At 59.4% G+C, this 17,853-nt stretch overlaps 2 protein-coding genes across 6 annotated transcripts; one reads left to right on the top strand and one right to left on the bottom strand.

Moving 5' to 3' along the window:
• Positions 1 to 3,347: 3,347 nt before the first annotated feature.
• On the top strand, positions 3,348 to 14,001 carry LOC111146126 (protein kinase N3). 2 transcript variants are annotated; one of them, XM_022501527.1, is made up of 22 exons: positions 3,348 to 3,371; positions 5,720 to 5,960; positions 6,169 to 6,314; positions 6,801 to 6,912; positions 6,986 to 7,113; positions 7,329 to 7,512; positions 8,651 to 8,797; positions 8,881 to 8,990; positions 9,097 to 9,240; positions 9,629 to 9,704; positions 9,789 to 9,951; positions 10,144 to 10,246; positions 10,354 to 10,421; positions 10,710 to 10,773; positions 10,924 to 11,015; positions 11,286 to 11,462; positions 12,401 to 12,463; positions 12,565 to 12,641; positions 13,044 to 13,186; positions 13,273 to 13,380; positions 13,556 to 13,636; positions 13,742 to 14,001. In XM_022501527.1, the coding sequence occupies exons 1-22, from the start codon at positions 3,348 to 3,350 to the stop codon at positions 13,952 to 13,954; spliced, it is 2,664 nt and encodes an 887-aa protein (XP_022357235.1). In that variant the 3' UTR covers positions 13,955 to 14,001. The 2 variants fall into 2 exon arrangements, with proteins under 2 accessions (XP_022357235.1, XP_022357236.1); XM_022501528.1 differs by having other exon boundaries at positions 13,556 to 13,592; positions 13,742 to 13,957.
• Positions 14,002 to 14,118: 117 nt separating this feature from the next.
• Positions 14,119 to 17,525, bottom strand: LOC111146127 (zinc finger DHHC-type containing 12). 4 transcript variants are annotated; one of them, XM_022501531.1, is made up of 5 exons: positions 17,386 to 17,513; positions 15,802 to 15,938; positions 15,343 to 15,420; positions 14,980 to 15,146; positions 14,119 to 14,826 (listed from the first exon to the last, which is right to left on the bottom strand). In XM_022501531.1, the coding sequence occupies exons 1-5, from the start codon at positions 17,483 to 17,485 to the stop codon at positions 14,496 to 14,498; spliced, it is 813 nt and encodes a 270-aa protein (XP_022357239.1). In that variant the 5' UTR covers positions 17,486 to 17,513; the 3' UTR covers positions 14,119 to 14,495. The 4 variants fall into 4 exon arrangements, with proteins under 4 accessions (XP_022357239.1, XP_022357238.1, XP_022357237.1 ...); XM_022501530.1 differs by having other exon boundaries at positions 14,120 to 14,795; positions 14,980 to 15,143; positions 17,386 to 17,497; XM_022501529.1 differs by having other exon boundaries at positions 14,125 to 14,795; positions 17,386 to 17,525.
• Between the last annotated feature and the right edge of the window lie 328 nt (positions 17,526 to 17,853).

Below are 17,853 nucleotides of genomic sequence, written 5' to 3' on the forward strand. Positions count from 1 at the left end.
GGAGCCTGCTTTCCCCTCTCTGCCTACTTGTGATCTCTTTCTCTGTCAAATAAATAAAATCTTTTTTTAAAAAATAATTTCCTCCCAACTATTGAGACCACCTTTGAGACTGCCCCATCCCTGCAAATCTGTGAAGGATCCTAGGCTGTGAGGCAGGCAGGTGGCAATGTTAGTGTACTAGAAAGTGCTACACAGTAGCAAGGGCGCTTTGTGCCCCATTGCAAGAGGGGTTCCCGGGCTGGCACTTAGGTGTGTATTGGAAAGTGCCAAATGAATGGCTTAAAACTCCTTTGGTACAAGGACATTTCAAAAAAAGGGCAAGTGTTGGCTGTTGAGGTACTTTCTTTGGGAAGAGGACAGACATCTTCCAAAGCTGTGCCAGACGTTGCTAAACTGTGAACTGGGACACAGAGGATAATGTATCTATCTGGTAATGTATCCTTAGGTTTCATTTCAAACCTGAAGGAATATGTTATTTTAGACTATCCGTGCAATTGAGGGGGTTTCTCCAAGGATGTTCTGATTTCCGAAAGACTGAACTGTTCCCTGACCTCTGTGACAGGCCCTGTAGTTTGACCCAGCTCTGGCTCTAGGATGTAGAGTCGTAAATATCCGCAGAATCCTGTCTCTTTAGGTTGCCATTGGTTTTACATCTGGCCTGTTTCACTTGTGTTAGCTGCCAGGCTGCCAAAAGTTAGATTTTTGACTTGACGGATTTGGGGGGCATTTTGGGCTTCAGAGGATTCCTAGCCAATTGTGTTTCTGAACTAATTTGGTAATTTTTATCATTACTGCTTTATAACAACTGGTTTCAGGGTTTCACTTGGTTCTAGAAACATAGGTTTAGTTTTTCTGACTTTTCTGTTAGGTTTTGGTATGACGTCTCTGCCCATTTCAAGAATGGAATTCTGTTGCAAAGGGTGAAAACTCTCGGGGTTTCTGAAGATCAAGACAAGTTCTTTAGGAGATAAATGGATAGCCATTCCAGTTGTTTAAAGAGGACATCTTACCCCTTGGAAAAATACACCCCCCTCCAACCCCAGCAGTGACCATTCCTTTTCGAACATGTATCTGTGTTCATGAAGACCTACAAGTGTGATTAGAGCAAGAATAATGAGTGGAGGGTGTTGACAACTTGATTAGTTGGTGACATTGCGTACTCCTACTACCCAAGGGAGGGAAATCTAAACATAGATGGATTGACGTTTCCAATACCGGGGATGAAAAAGTATAGAAAGGAAAACATTTTTAATGTACCCTGCTAGGAAGTTTTACATGTATTTTGGGTTGATGTTTATATAGTTTTAATAGCCAATTAGCTAGAGAGTTCAATATCCACTGGATATTGAATGTGAAGTGAACTTCAATTTTCTCAAGAATTAGTTTCATGAAGTGCCATCAGACAGAAGGAAGCTATCTGATCTGACTCCTCCATCAGCCTAGGATTTGGTTTCCTTGTGGGTTTGCCCAGCCTGAGATTCATGGATTCTGCTACTTCTGACTGCCTTTCCTTTATTGACCAGTTAGTGAAACACACGGCAACGTTGGAAAATCATTTTGAGTTCACATAATTCAGCTTTCTTGGCTGTAAAAGATAAATGATGGGAGAGAGATACCCGCTGAAAAGAGATTGGGGTGCCTGGGTGGCTCAGTTGTTAAGCGTCTGCCTTCGGCTCAGGTGGTGATCCCAGGTTCCTGGGATTGAGCCCTGCTCAGCGGGAAGCCTGCTTCTCCCTCTCCCACTCCCCCTGTTTGTGTTCCCTCTCTCTCTCTGTCAGATAAAATCTTAGAAAAAAAAAGAAAAGAGGAGCTTAGTTTTCCCTATACAGTTAGGAACTGATAGTCTTTTTTTGGTTCTAAATTATCCTTAATCAACATTCAGCTCAGTGCAACTTAATAATAACCCATTTAAAAGAGCCTACTATGTGCTGTCGTCTAAGCCCTCGGTAACTGATGTGCCCATGTGTAAAAGTGTCTCGACTTGCCTCTATGAAGTGTGGGCATGCCACCCCCCCCCCCAACTAAAGCGAGTTGCCTTTGCATATGTTGGTGTCTTGGTTAATTTCCCATTGCAGGACAACCCAGGATTGTCCATGGCTTGTCAGTATCTCCTCCACTCTTGGGGAAGTGGAGAGAATGAAGAGGAACTCACATTTTCTTCAGTAAGAGCACTGGAGGGCGCCTATTCCAAGTCAGCAAATCAGCCGTTCAATATTTGACCCCTACTCCCAGCCCCTTGGACCAGGCTCCTTCCAGTGAAGTCCTAGTCATAGTGCTGGTTAACACAGGATCCTAGAATTCCCACACAGGCAAGCCACTGCCAGATTGGTCCGTGCCCACCGGTTGGCTTTCCTGAAATTGGGGGTATTTCCTAAGATGTAAATGTGTCTTCTGTTTGGATGGGTTCTTTAGGGCAAGGAAAGAATGGTGGCTCTGGTTGACCCAGAAAGCTCCACTTTGGTTGAGTGGCAGGGGCCTGAGAGATGTTTGGTTTTATTTATTTATTTTTTAAGATTTTATTTAATTCTTCAGAGAGAGAGAGAGCACAAGCAGGGGGAGAGGCAGAAGCAGACTCCCCTCTGAGCAGGGAGCCCAGCGTGGGGCTGGATCCCAGAACCCTGCGGTCATGACCGGAGCCAAAGGCAAATGCTTAACCATCTGAGCCACCCACCCGGGTGCCACGACATGTTTGGTATCTTCACCTGTCATTTGTAATTTGGCGTGATTTGGGTGAAGCTTTACTTTTTCGAGACGCATACATTCTTAGAGTAGTGACTCTACACAGGGCCAAGACTTCGTGGGGCGACAGGTTTAGGATTAGCCCATTTGACACAAGGACCTAAGACGATGAGATGAGAAATTTTCGGGGCGGGAAGCCGGTGGTGGCGGGGCAGCCTGCGGGGACCGGGCGGGCCGCACAGCAGGGTCCCGTGGCCGGCAGGCGGCGCTATCGCCGCCCGGCCACCCCTCAGGGCGCTAGAGAACCCCGGCCCGGGAAATGTCCCTTCCTGCCGTTCTGTCCCGGGCCGGGGGTCCGCGTCACACCGAGCGGGAACCGCGGCCTCAGGAAAGGGACACTGGGCCCCAAAGTCCGCGGACCGTGGGAGCCGGGGAGGCGCGGGGGCCCCGGGTTGGGGAGTAGGGTCCAGGGCGCTGACCTCTCGCGCCGAGAGGCGGCGCTGATCCCAGGTCCCGCGAGGGCCAGCGGACTTCGGGAGGGGGCGCCCGATCCCGCGGCTCCGGCTCCGCTTCCCGGGAAGTTTCAAGTTTGAAAGTCCTGGCGGAGGGGCCGGGGCTTCCGGAACGGCAGTGGTCGAGAGGAGGGGCGGTGCGGCCGGAGCGGCGCCATGGAGGAGGGGGCGCCGCGGCAGGTGAACGGCGCCGGGAGAGGCCGGGCTGCGGGCGCGGGCCGAGGGGCTCGGGAAGTCTCGTGCACGCCGCGGGCGCCCCGAGCTCCGGCCGCGGCCCCGAGACCCGACCCCCAGCCCCTGCCCGGTCCATTCTCAGCCCCGGCCCCGAGCTTCGCTACACCTCGCAGGGCAGAGCTGAGCATGGGGGTGAGTCGTTCAGGTCCCCTGAGAACGTCCCTAAATCACCCCCAAGTGACTCAGAGCCTCCAGTCAGGCCAGCGCATGAGCACGTCCGAATCCGCAGTCAGGGCCACCGGGATGGGCCCCAAAGTTTCCTACAATCGGTTCTTCCCCGTGGGACCGTAAGACCGTGGGAATCTGTCTGGAAAGCAAAGAGGGGTCGTGGGGGCACACTGGGCCAGTCCTGGGGGGAGAGGAATGTGTGTGCGCGCAGGGGGAAGAGGCCCGGGGAGCGGGCCAATCTCTGCGCACTTGTGGGGGTCCTCCCCAGATCACAAAGGCATGTGGGGATTGGACACGAGAATGGGGGGTTCTGGCCCAACACCTGGGAGGGAACCTTGGGTCCACAGAGGGTTCTAGTCCAAGTGGCGAGGGGGGAGCCCGGGGCGGGGGCGCCCTTAGTAGGGGCTGGTGGACACAGCAGCCAAAGCTGTGTGTTTGTCTGTCAGTGGGCGGGGAGGGGGGAGGTCCACCCAGAGCAAATGGGGTGGGGTCCCAGCTGTAGAGCTGAGAGGCGGCCTGTGTCCTTGGCAGGATGCCAGAGCAGTTAGGACCGTGGGGAATGCCAAGGGTAAATTGTAAAGTGTCCCCCATAAGACTCCTGGAGAACCCCCACCCAGTGTCTTAGGCAGCCTTAAGCACTCCCTCTGCCCCCTCCCACCCCCTTCCTCCGGAGGTCCCTCAGCCTGTTTCAGCCGTGCCTTGTACACATTTTCCTATTTCCTGTGTACCTCCGCCCAACAGCGGCAGCTGGGTGACTCAGGACCCTGGTGGCCGGGCCCCCCGCTCCATGGGATCTTTGTTTGCTCAGGCCTTTGGCTGTGGCCCTCTGGCCTAGGGCCCTCAGAGGATTTCCTGAGTCCCGCCCCTGCCCTCTGACAGCCGGGCCAGCAGGCCAGCGCAGGCCTGGGGTCGGATGGGGGTGTCCCTGAGGCTGGGGTGGCACCCCTAGCACTGGGCGCAAGAGATGGAGACCCAAGAGGTAAGGTGGAGGCCCCAAAGGAGTCCATGGGGAGTGGGGGGGGCATCGTGGGTCACCCTGGGCTGAGGTCAGCTTTGGCACTGGTTGGTTCGAAATGTTGGCTTCTGAGAAGGAGCCTTTCCTCTTCCTTGCTCCCACCTGGGGTGAAGTGTGAGAAAGCTTCTACTTCCTCCTAGTAGCTGAGCTGGGAATGGCCTCCGGAGCTCTCCTCTGCCCCTCTCTGTGCCTCTGCTTTGCTACCTGCTGGAACATTCCTACTCAGACCTCCGGCTGCCCTCTGAGTGTGACATTGGGCGGTTCCCTAGCCTCCTTTCTGGCCCCAGATCTCAGTGGGAATTGTAGCCTTAGAGAGGGCAGCCCGACGGGTTGGTGGGCAGAGGGTGGCCTCCCCTTCTTGGTGGTGTGACCTCGGGCAAGTTACTCAGCCCCTCTGTGTCTCAGTTTCCCCATCTGTAAAATGGGGATAACAACTAAACCTACCTCATGGGGTTGTTGTGAGGATTCGCAAATTAATGTCTGCAAAGCTCGGAACAGACCCCGACACCATGTACTGTTGTCCCTTGAACAACCCAGGGGTCCGGGGCACTGACCGGCCCCCCGCTCCCCGGGCAGTTGAAAATGCACGTATATCTTTTGACTCCCCCGGAACTTAACTCCTAATAGCCCTACTGGTGACCGGAAGCCTTACCCATAACATCAACAGTTGACTAACACCTGTAATGTGCATCACATGTACCCTGCACGGTATTCTTACAATAAAGGAAGCTAGAAAAAGAGGAAATGTTATTAAGAAAATCGTAAGGAAGAGAAAATACATTTACAGCTCTGGGTTGTATGTATCGAAAACAATTTGCTTGTAAGTGGACCCATGTGGTTCAAACCCGTGTCGTTCAAGAGTTGACTGTAGGCAGGACGAATTTTTCCCTTTCCCTCCTCTCTCGTAGCAGAGGGTGGGAGCACGGGTAGGAGACACAGCTTCGGGGTTCGCATCTGGCCCGGGGATACTATCTGGAAGGTCGGAGATGCCTCCCGAGATCGGGGGCTCCATCCTGCCTGCCGGATAGCACCAGGCACACCTCCGTTTGGGGGGACCCGCAGCCCTGGTGGCTGGGATGGGAGGGGGCGTTACTGCTCTGCCATTCCACAGCCTGGAGCCGACCAGCCGCCCCCTGAGGATGAGAAAGAGGTGATCCGCCGGGCCATCCAGAAGGAGCTGAAAATCAAGGAGGGGGTAGAGAACCTGCGGAGGGTAGCCACGGACCGCCGCCACCTGGGCCACGTGCAGCAGCTCCTGCGTTCCTCCAACCGCCGCCTGGAGCAGCTGCACGGAGAGCTGAGGGCGCTGCACGCGCGCATCGTGCTGCCGGACCCCGGGCCGGGCCTGGCCGGTGAGTGGGAAGTCGGACCCTCGGGGGTGGGAGGTGCTGCGCCCGCCCAGCTCCTTGACCTCGGCCCTGACCCCTCTCAGAGCCTCCTCGGGGGTCGCTCTGGCTAGGAGGGGTGGTGAGGGGTGGAGAGAGTGAGGCCCCAGGGCAGGGGACTCTGGGTCTGGGTCAGGGCCTGGGTCAGGGCTTAATGGCCCTGCGCTGTGCACAGAGCCTGTGGCCCCAGGCCCGCCGCCCCCCGTGGAGCAGCCCAGGGCTCGGCACCTAGAGGCTCTCCAGAGGCAGCTGCAGGTGGAGCTGAAGGTGAAGCAGGGGGCGGAGAACATGACCCGCACGTATGCCACCGGCACACCCAAGGTAAGGCTCCTGGGGTCTGGGGGAAGAGCTGTGGCTCTCAGATTGTTAGGGGAGGGGCTGCCCCAGCCCCTATTCTGAGAGGGAATGGAGCTGGGCCAGTGACCCTCTAAGGGAGACACAGTCTTAGCCATTAGTCTGATGGGGGAGGCATAGCCCTTAAATCTCAGCTCGGTGGGGCAGGCACAGCTTGACGTCCTAATCTACCAGAGGGGGCCCAACTCGGTCTAATGGGGAAACCCCAGGCCATGTTCCCGGTGTAGGAGGGAAGGCCCAGTCCTGGCCCCGACTCCTAGTGGGGAGCCCGGTCCTGATGTGATGGGGGAAGCTTGACCCCAGCTCTTGTCTGATGGAGGAGGCCTCCATCTGATGGAGGAGGCTCTGCCCCAGACCGAGGCTAACAAGGGAGGCTTGGCTTCAGCTTTGGTCCGACAGGGGAGGCCCCGGGCTGGCCCTGGATCAGTGGGGCCATATGTCATGACCCTACAGGAGAGGAAACTCCTGGCAGCGGCCCAGCAGATGCTGCGGGACAGCCAGCTGAAGGTGGCCCTGCTGAGGATGAAGATCAGCAGCCTGGAGGCCAGTGGGGCCCCGAAACCAGGTGAGGCTTGGAGAGACGCGGCTGGGCAGGGCTGAGTGGGGCGTGGGCCTGAGGGCTGACCCCCTCCTCCCAGGTCCCGAGCTGCTGGCAGAGGAGCTGAGACACCGGCTACGCATTGAGGCCGCTGTGGCTGAGGGAGCCAAGAATGTGGTGAAGCTGCTGGGTGGCCGGCGAACGCACGACCGGAAGGCGCTGGCCGAGGTCAGACCGGGGTGCCCTCCCTTCGTGACCGCTCCTCTCTGAGTGTCTGCTTGTCCCCACGCCACCCTCTGCACCGTGGTCGGGCTGTGCGGGGCAGCAATGAGGAAACCGGACACACTCTCTGTCTGGCTTTCGTTGCGGGCAGGTGGCCTGAGCCCCTGGCCCTGGCCACCGCGTTCATGGGCCTGTCCGCCCTTCCTGTTTCTGCTCCGCAGGCTCAGGCCCAGCTCCAGGAGTCCTCCCAGAAGCTGGACCTCCTGCGGCTGGCCTTGGAACAGCTGCTGGAGGGACTTCCTCCCGCTCATCCTCTGCGTGGCCGAGTGGCGCGGGAGCTGCGGACCGCTGTGTCTGGGAAGCCCCAGCCCTCGGGAGTGCTTGTGAAGCCCACTGCTGTGACAGGTAGCCAGGAGTTCCTCCCTCATCAGGGCTCCCCTTTTCTTCCAGCGAGGGCCCTGAAACACAGAAGGGGTAGAACTCTGGAGAAAGAGTTTTAATCCAGGTCCCACCACCCCCTAGCTGCGTGAGCTTGGGCAATGGACTTCTGCTCTCTGGACCCTTAGGTTTTGTTTTTGTTTTTTTTTTTAAAGATTTTATTTATTTATTTATTTATTTGACAGAGAGAGAGATCACAAGTAGGCAGAGAGGCAGGCAGAGAAACAGGCTCCCCGCTCAGCAGAGAGCCTGATGCGGAGCTCGATCCCAAGACCCTGAGACCATGACCTGAGCCGAAGGCAGAGGCTTTAATCCACTGAACCACCCAGGTGCCCCTGGACCCTCAGTTTATTCTTCCCTGTCAAATGGGGATGACAGCTCCTACTTCATGGGGTTGCTGTGAAAGTCAGCGAGTTGTGGCGTGGGAAGTGCTAGGCACACTGTTGGCATTGTCCGCACACAATTGGCGAAGCCGTTATTTACGTGAGTAACCATGACAGTGGTTAAAGCACCCATGTTCGGGGAGCTCATAGCTCTGGCGGCAGTGGTACCCAGTCCTGGGCAGTTTGGACTACTAGAAAGTTGTTTTTTATCCCTGAGCTGGATTCGTCTGAATTGTAGCTGAATTCTAATCAACAAATAATCTAAGCGTGCTGACTTTGGAAACCCTGAACTTCCTACCCGGGACACAGGGCCAGAGAGAGCCCAGTACCTTCCCTGCTCAGAGCTGGTTCAGGGTTAGATAGGCCACATCCCATTGTGAACAGAGCTGAGAAGGGGAAGTACAGGGGCTGCATAGGCTCCCTCATCTGGCTTTGGGAATTGAAGGAATGCTTCCTGGAGGAGGTGATATCTACACTTAGCCTTGAAGGACTTCTGGGAATTGGCCAAGTAGACAAGAGGGCAAGGCAGGGCAGGGCATGGCTTGTTAAAAGGCCTAGAATTCATCTGGGTGCTTGGGGCCACCTTATATACTGTCTCCTGTCTAGTCCCCCTCCACCCCCCGCTTAAGGTGGGCAAGATCTGGGTTCAGCCATCTTGGGGAGACCTGGGTGTGGCAGAGGGAGAATGACACTTCACGGTGTTCCCCGCACTCTCCCCACAGGGACGCTGGAGGTCCGCCTCCTGGGCTGTGAGCAGCTGCTGACCGCTGTGCCTGGACGGTCCCCAGCGGCCGCGCTGGCTGGGAGCCCCTCCCAGGGCTGGCTCCGGGGCAGGGCCAAGCCGCAGCGTGGTGGAGGAGACCTGGCCAGTGAGTAGGGGGCCACAGGGAGCTGGGGACAGCAGACAACCTCCACTCCTTGCCTGCCCTGAGCTCCCTGTCTGGCCCTGCAGGTGAGGTGCTGGCCGTGCTGAAGGTGGACAATCGTGTCGTGGGCCAGACTGGCTGGGGGCCGGTGGCCAAGCAGTCCTGGGACCAGACCTTTATTGTCCCCCTGGAGCGGGTGAGCTGTGGGGCAGGCAGGTGTGACCTCAGGCCATGGGGCAGAAGGCCAGCCAAGTAGGGACACATGCCATGCCCCACCCCTCAACCTGGCCTCCCCGATGTAGGCCCGGGAGCTGGAGATCGGGGTGCGCTGGCGGGACTGGCGGCAGCTGTGTGGCGTGGCCTTCCTGCGGCTGGAGGACTTCCTGGACAATGCCTGTCATGAGCTCTCCCTCAGTCTGGTGCCCCAGGGCCTGCTCTTTGCCCAGGTGCCCCCTACCCTGCCCTCTGACCTGACTAGAAGGGCCTTCAAGATGAGGTGACCCATCAGAGTGGAAATTGGGGCCCCGAGGGAGGTGGTCTCCAGGAACTAAGGATTCCCAGCCCCTGTCTGAGGACTGCAGGGGAGTCTAGAGGCCTGCATCTTGGTCCTGACTGCCTAGCCTCACATGCGACCCTGGACAAGTGCCTCTCTTCTCTGGACCTCAGTTTCCCCACGGGTACCAATGCAGATAGTGAATCCCTCTCTGGGCCCCTCTGGCTCTTGCATCATTGATCTTGGGGGCTCAGGCTGGGATCCTAGAGATCAGGGAGGTACCCTGGTAGCAGGTGGGGTGGGAGAAGACTGGTCTCCAGCCCTGCCCTCTGCCCCTGCAGGTGACTTTCTGTGACCCTGTCATTGAGAGGAGGCCCCGGCTGCAGAGGCAGAAACGCATTTTCTCCAAACGCCGAGGTGTGGACAGGGAGAGGGCTGTGCATTTAGGGAGCAGGGCAGGGGCCGTTAGGGGCCCTGGGCTGAGCCCCCCTTTTGTCCCAGGTCAGGACTTCCTGAGGGCTTCGCAGATGAACCTCAGCATGGCGGCCTGGGGACGCTTGGTCATGAGCCTGCTGCCTCCCTGCAGCTCCCCAAGCACAATCAGCCCCCCCAAATCGTGCCCCGAGACCCCGTCCACACCCCGGGCTGACCCTGCCTCGCCCAGGTGAGGAGCCGCCCTACCTTGGGGGCCTGCTTCTCTGCCGCATCCACCTCTCTCCAGGTGCAACTGCTGTCTTTCTGTTCCGTCACTCCCCCTCCGACCCTCCATCTGTCTGTCTCTGGCATTTGCTGTGCGTCTGTCCCCACTGCTCTTCCATTGGCCTGTGCCCCGCCATTGTCTGCTCTCTCCATGTAGTCATTTCCCACCCAAGAAGAGCCCCTTGGGAGAAGAGACAAGGCCCCCGCCCAAGCCCCCACGCCTCTACCTGCCCCGGGAGCCGACCCCCGAGGAGATCCCGGTGAGGGGGTGCTGATGGCCCCAGGGGGCTGCTGGGTTAGGGGTGGCGGGGCTGGAGGGAAAGAGGGTGGGAAGCCCGGCTCTGTTTGAGCTCCTCTGCCCTCACAGCGCACCAAACGTCCCCACATGGAGCCTAGGACACGTCTTGGGCCGCCTCCTCCTGCCTCAGTCACCAGGTACCCACATCGGGCTCACTTTTATACTTCAGACATTTACCTACTCACTTGGGGTGTCCATTCAGACACCATCTGATGCTCCTTGCTGTCAGGTTCTTACTCACTAAAGCCATATTACTGAGCTCCAGCTGCATTCCAGACTCTAGGAGACTGCTGTGCCTGGAACCCCCTACCCCCACCCCCAGCTGTCCAGTGTCATTGGTGGGGACAGCCCAGGACTGGACATGGAGGGTTTGGAGCAGCTCTTCATGGAGTCCCAGCTCTTGTCCTGTGCCCTCTGTCTTGCAGGAGAGCCCCCCGGCTTCAGGACTTCCGCTGCTTGGCCGTGCTGGGCCGGGGACACTTTGGGAAGGTAGTGGGCCGAGGAGGGGACCGTGGGAGGAGGTGAGCAGGCCCCAGCACCTGAGCTGAGAGGACACTGTGATCCATGGGGCCGTGGGTGGGGGAAGCAAAGGCTGCCCTGTGCTGTCCACCTGGAGCCTGAGCTCTCTCTGGTCCCCAGGTCCTCCTGGTCCAGTTCAAGGGCACGGGGAAATACTACGCCATCAAAGCGCTCAAGAAGCAGGAGGTGCTGAGCCGGGATGAGACGGAGAGGTGTGTAGTCCGGCCCGTGGGCGTCTGGCCCTGGAGGGGATCCTGGATGGCCGGCCTGGGCCAGGGGCACCAGAAGGCACTGAGCCAGTCCTGGCTTCTCTTTCTAGCACCCACAGCAGTTAACTGGGTGCCCTTGGGCAGGTCCTGCCTTCTCTTGGCCTGATATGTAGAAACCATCATTCTACCACCTGACACTTGGAAGCGCCCGAGGGCCAGGGCTCAGTCAGCAGGGGTCTTCCTTCCCTCCAAACACCCCTCCCCCCATCACAGCCTGTATTGCGAGAAACGCATCCTGGAGGCCGTGGGCCGCACGGGGCACCCCTTCCTGCTCTCCCTCCTTGCCTGCTTCCAGACCTCCAGCCATGCCTGCTTCGTGACTGAGTTTGCAGCTGGTGGCGACCTCATGATGCAGATCCACGAGGATGTCTTCCCTGAGCCCCAGGCCAGGTGGGTGCCCACCCCTCTTATCTGCCTCTCCCAGCAAGCCTTTCCCGGTCCCCTCTGCCCCGCTCCCTTCACCCTGCTTCCCCCAGGGTGCCCAGCAGCAGAACAGTGTGGAGTCAGGGAAGCCTTGGTTCAAACCCTGGTTGTCGCTCTCGTCAGCTCTCACAGCACCTCTGACCTTGGGCCTCAGTTTATGGAGCTGTGAATGGGGCACATGAGAACTAGGTCATAGGCTTATTGGGTAGATGAACCCAATGTTTATAAAGTGTGGAGCACTGGAACCTGTGACTAGTAAGGGAATGGCAACTGGAGTTATTTCTGTTTTCTTTTTTTCTTAAAGATTTTATTTATTTGTCAGAGAGAGAGAGAGTGCGCATAAGTAGGGGAAGCAGCAGGCAGAGGGAGAGGGAGAGGCAGGCTCCCTGCTCAGCAGGGACTCGATCCCTGTTCGATCCCAGGACCCCGAGATCATGACCTGAGCTGAAGGCAGATGCTTAACCGACTGAGCCACCCAGGCGCCCCTGGAGTTATTTCTTGAGTAGCAGAGTGCTGGTTCTGGAGTTTGGGTCTGCCACTAGCTGTGTGACCCCAGGGGCATCCGTGATTTGAGTCTCAGATCCTCCTTTGAAAAACAGATGCGATGAGTATCAGCGGTGCATGGTTGGGAGGATGTGGGAGAGTAAGGCGTGAGGACACGTGGCATCATTCCTGGCACAATCTCAAAGCCCAGGAAGGGTAGGCTGTCAGCGGGCAGCAACGTTGGGGCCACGGTCTGGAGAAGCACCCACTCTCCCCGCCCCCTCCCCCTGGCATCTGACTCTGGCTGGGACATTCAGGGCTGCCCGGGTTAGGGCCATCCTGGTGTCTCCCCGCCCTGCCCACCACAGTCCTGGGCCTGAACTCCCTCCGCCACCCCCACCCCCACCCCCTGCCACTCACAGGTTCTACCTGGCCTGTGTGGTCCTCGGGCTGCAGTTCTTACATGAGAAGAAGATCATTTACAGGTAACTTGCCTCAGAGGTGCTGGGAGCGGGGGTGAAGGAGCAGCCACTGCCCTCCTCCTGCGATGCTCTGGGGCCCCTCTGATCTGCCCCCTTACCCTCAGGGACCTGAAGTTGGATAACCTTCTGCTGGATGCCCAGGGTTTCCTGAAGATCGCAGACTTTGGGCTGTGTAAGGAAGGTGGGTCCCTGCTGCCCAGGATTCCCTGTCCTCCAGCGCTGCTCCCCAGCCCAGCCAGCAGGGTTGTGGCCCCCCAGCCCTCATTCCAGGGACCAGCTGGACACATCGGTTTTTGCTTCCCAGCCTGAGAGGCTCTTGAAGAGCCCCAGCCTGCCCTCAGCCAGAGGGAGAGGGCACCAGGTTCTCCTTTTCCTTCGTGACCTTGGCATATGAACTTGACTGAGGCTCTGCTTTCTCCTGTCAGATGGCATAAAAACTGCTCCCCCTTCTAGGGTATGGGGCAGGGCTTGGCATGGGTCTCGGTACCTGGGGTCACGAGGGTTGGCTGTTGATTCTCGCGCCCACTGAGGCTGTGTGGATGAGACATGCTGGGCTGGCACCAGTGTGGATGCTGGTTTGCAGGGATCGGCTTTGGGGACCGGACGAGCACGTTCTGTGGCACCCCAGAGTTCCTGGCCCCGGAGGTGCTGACCCAGGAGGCCTACACACGGGCCGTGGACTGGTGGGGGTTGGGTGTGCTGCTCTATGAGATGCTGGTGGGTGAGGTGAGCACTGGACCTGGGCTGCCGGGGCTGCTAGGTGGGGGCGGGGGGTGTGCTTAGGCACCCTGGTGACCCCCCTTTCTCCCTAGTGCCCATTCCCCGGAGACACGGAAGAGGAGGTGTTTGACTGCATTGTCAATGCGGATGCCCCATATCCCCGCTTTCTGTCGGTGCAAGGTCTCGAGCTCATTCAGAAGGTGATCACCACAGGGGACTGGGCAGGGCTGGGCTGGACAGTGGCCATGGCTCATGGCTGCCCCGTCACCACCCATTCTCTTGGGGGCCCCGCGGCCCAGCTCACTTGGGGAACGTGGGCAGGTGGGCAGTGCCTGGGGCCAAGTGCCCTCTGTGAGCCCCTGTCTTCTGGCCCAGCTCCTGCAGAAGTGCCCGGAGCAGCGCCTGGGGGCAGGTGAGCAGGATGCGGAGGAGATCAAAACCCAGCCCTTCTTCAGGGTGAGTGGTGCCAGGTGCCGGGTGCCTGGCCCAGGGGGAGGCATGGCGTGGCCGCGTGGGCCGATGTTCATCGTCTCAGGCAACTCTCCCCTTGCCCCCCCCCAGACCACCGACTGGCAGGCCCTGCTCGCCCGCTCCGTCCGGCCCCCGTTCCTGCCCACACTCTGTGGCCCTACAGACCTGCGCTACTTTGAGGGCGAGTTCACGGGGCTGCCGCCAGCCCTGACCCCGCCTGACCCCCGCTGCCCCCTGACCGCCCGCCAGCAGGCCGCCTTCCGAGACTTCGACTTTGTGTCTGAGAGATTCCTGGGGCCCTGAGGGCCTCTCGGGTGCGTCCGCCCTGTCTCCCCAGCTGCATGCCCTGCCCTGGAGGCCTGGGCCTCCCTGGGTTATTTGTGGGTCTTGGGCCTTGAAGTGGCAGTTGTGGGGGGGCTCTCCGCCGCCACCACCTCCCTCCGCCCAGGAGACCTGGACCAGAAAGGGCAGCACAGCAAAGAGCAGTTGGTTTTTTTAATACTTGACTTGCTTTATAGATTATTAAACTTATAAAACTGTGCACTGGAGGCATCCTGGCGTGGGGGGCGGAGTGGAAGTCTCCGAAGCCCAGGTCTCTGGTACCTGAGCTCTCCCACCTGTCCTCTGCCTCCCATTCTTCCTTTACAGGGCAGACCTGCCCACTGACACAGGGTTCTGTCGTTCAGCTCTGCTCTGAGGCCTCGGAGGAGTGGGCAGGAGCAAAGGACCTCAGGGCCCTCTGAGGGCTGACCCCAGCAGGCTGCATCTCCTCTGATTTTCAGGCACAAGATGGTGGCCTTGCCTCCAGTGACCCTAAACAGCCTGGCTTCTGCCTTCCCCCTCCTCATCCTCTCCCTCGGCCCAGAGGGTCTCCCAGGACCCTGAGGGCCATCCGCAGAAGAAGTGGGCCAGGTTGCGGGTCAGGCCACGGTCGAAGGGGTTGCTGGGGCGCTGGCGGAGATAGGTAATGCGGTGCGAGGAGATGAACTCCCAGGTGGTAGTGTTGCTGGCCACCAGGTAGAGGTGCGAGGCGAGAAGCAGGCTGGCCACCAAGGAGAAGAGGGAGAGCAGCAGGAAGGTGGCAAACAGTAGCCCGCTGGAGCGCAGCCATAGCCCCCAAGGCTGGAAGAAATGGAGGCCAGACCTGCACGGCAGGAGACAGATGGGGAGTAAGGCTGGGGGAGGGCAGGGGTACCCCAGGGAGCCCCGGTGGGCAGGCTGCTTGGGAGGAGGTCCGAGGGCACGGAGAGGGAGTCCCAGCTCTCCCCCCACCTTGCGGATGGATGCTGCGGCCCTCCCCCCGTAGCCAGGGCAGTAGTGGAACCCACCAGGCCAGGTAGAGGCTCCACAGAAGCACCACCAGCTGCAGCGCCAAGTAGGCCACGAAGAGCGGGTGGTTGCGCTCCCCCACGCAGTTCTCCATCCAGGGGCAGTGGTGGTCATAGCGGCGCACGCAGCGCCGGCACTCGCGGCAGTGCCGGGCCCGCAGGGGCTGCTGTGGGCAGGGAGGGAGGCAGGCTCAAGGCCAGTTCCCCTCTGGGCCCAAGACAGAGGGGAGTGATGAGGTCAGGAGGCTGGGGCCTCCATCAGGGAGGCCTTCCTGGAGCGGGGAGGCCAAGGCACAGGGGGCAGGAGGTCAGGGAGTCTCCATCTTGCCCCCACGCCCTCCCGTGGAGGTCCCGGTCACCCACCAGCACCAGGCAGTATCTGCAGCGCCGAAGGGGGATGGCTTGAGGAACCATGGCCGTCTGCTCCTCCTTCACCTCCTCCTGAAAGTGGGAGAGGGGTATAAGATCGGGTCCCCTTGGGAGGCAGATGGTACCAGTGGACATTTCCCTTGGGGACTAGCTTATTTAGCTCCGGGTCTGCGCAGTTGGGGGCCCATCCCCTGTGTCTTGGAGGGGGTTTGAAGGGGCAGAATGCTCTGGTCTGAGTGAAGCGAAGCTGTGTGACCTCTACCAGTTGTTTTCCCTCGCTGGGCCTTGGCGATTTCCTCTTTGTAGGATGGGGTTCTAGGCTGCTAAGAGGATTCACTGAGGCACCCCCAGCAGAGCGCTCTGCACAGATCCTGGCATGAGACCGCTACGGAGGCCTCGCGTGTCCTGTTGGGGGGGAGAGAGGGTTCAGGCCCCCAGGGGCCCCCGGGTTACCTGGGGCTGGGGCTGGACATTCACATATCCCGGGTCCATGAGCGACACAGCCAGGTAGAGCAGCAGGGAACCCAGCACGAGGAGCAGGAAGGTAAGGGGCAGGAGCAGCTCCCCCTGCTCTTCCCACTGCCGCAGAGCTGAAGAGGCCAGAGGAGGAGAGTGAGGCTGAGGCCCGAGCTGAACAGGAGAAGGCTGTGTGTTGGGGGGTGTAGTTGAAGGTGGGGAGTCTGTCCCTGGCTGAACAAAAGCCTGGAGATGGGGTTTAATGAGCGGTCAAGTCTGCAAGTGTTGCCACTGCATAGGGTACAGGAGGGAGAAGTTTGGGCCCGGGAGCGGGGGCAGGAAGGCAGTTCATCTGCCTTTTATCTGGAAGGTGAAGGGTAGTAGGGAGCCACGGAGGCTTATAGGGTCAGAACTGTTTCTGAAAACCCTCCTGCTGGAGAAAAGATGGATGGGGGAGCAGGAGGAAGCCTGGAGGCAGAGAGCTTATCCAGGAGGGAGAGGAGGGTAGCCAGACAAGGGCACTGGCAGGAAGAGTGCAGACGGGGATGGACAGATAAGGGGGAAGGGGGTGAAGGGGCCAGACTTGACTAGATGTGTGGGAGAGGGAGGAGGGGTCCCTGCCTTTGGCTCCATGATGGGAGACCAGGCAGGTCTGATATGCCCATGAGATAGAGACAGAGGAGGGGCTGGCCAGGGACGATCCAATTCATGGGGGTGAATGAGGATTTTTTGGGGAGCAGGGGTGAGGAGTGAGGCGCATGGGACAGTTAGGTGACAGTGTATGGACAGCTCAGGGGTCCCTTGGTTGTGAAAAGGAGCAGAGAAGGAAAGATGGGTTGGGGGACTCCTTTTTGATGGGGAGATGGAGCACGTTTTTAGGCTTAAGGGTGAGGACCATGGAGGAGGCTTGAGAAGGTCTTGGGAGGAAAGTGACAACAGCCCCACTCCAGGGGCTGAGGCTGGAGCAAGGAAGGGGGAGTGGGGCTACCCTAGCTGGCAGGGAGGGAGGGTGAGAACTTGGGTTGGAAGCAGCCTGGCAGGTAAAGAGGGGAAGGATGTTAGCCGGGTTAGGGACCACAGGGCAAGAAGTGAGGGCGGCGAAGTGAGGGGCGGGCCACCCCCCTCGGTGTCTTCTTGCCCCAGAGCGTGGGGAGCCCGGACCTGGACAGCTAGTGGCCACGGAAATGGGTGGGGTGCCAGTCCTTGATCTACTTGATCCTCGGAATCTTACGGAGGGACGGTTGGGAGTCAGTTCCTGGGAAGGACCGGGTGGGTCCCGGGATCAGGGGAGATGGGGGCTCAGGTCGGACGTCAGATCTGGAGGGGACCGGATGGGTCCTGGGATGCACAGGGCATCTGGCAGGGATCAGGAAGATGCTGGGATTAATTAGGGATCAACTGGGTATTAGGCAGAAGGCAGGTGGCTCTTGGAATGATAGATGGGGAAGAGGCTCAGGAGCTAGCGGAAATGGGGTGAATCCCAGGATTTCTGGGGCTTCAGCAGGAGACCCAGTGAGACCCAAACGTCTGGGGAACCACGCGGGATTGGGTGGGTCCGGGGTCGCGCGGGGTCCGGCTCACCGGTATCGTGCAGGAAGAGCACCAGCGTGATCCCCCAGGTCAGCACAGTGTGCCCGGTCCGCACCAGGACCCCTGGGCTGAGGAGCGCCCAAGGCGCCATCTCCTCTGCCCGGGGCCCCACCCGGAAGAAGCGCCCGGAGGGGCGGGCCCTTCGAGGGAGAGGGGCCGCGGCCACCCGGGGATTGGTGGATCTTGGAGATAGGCGGGGCCTTATTGGGCCGGGGAGGCTGTCTATTGGATAGCAGCTGCGGCCGCGTAGGCCCTCGAGCCAACAGGTGCCTGAAGAGGCTGAGGGCGGGGCCGGCGCGCGCGCAGCTGGTAACTCCCCCAGCCCCAGCCCCCACCAGCCAGGTAACTTTCGAAAGCCGAGGAGCAGGCGCGAGTCTCGACCCCGCCCCCTTGGGCTCCCACCCAGCCCTCCCCAACCCCACGACCTCGCGCATGCGTACAGTTCTCCGGGCGCTTCCA

This window comes from Enhydra lutris, unplaced genomic scaffold, assembly GCF_002288905.1.
Source record: "Enhydra lutris kenyoni isolate GAN:26980312 unplaced genomic scaffold, ASM228890v2 scaffoldscaffold13, whole genome shotgun sequence".
NCBI classification, from domain to species: domain Eukaryota; kingdom Metazoa; phylum Chordata; class Mammalia; order Carnivora; family Mustelidae; genus Enhydra; species Enhydra lutris.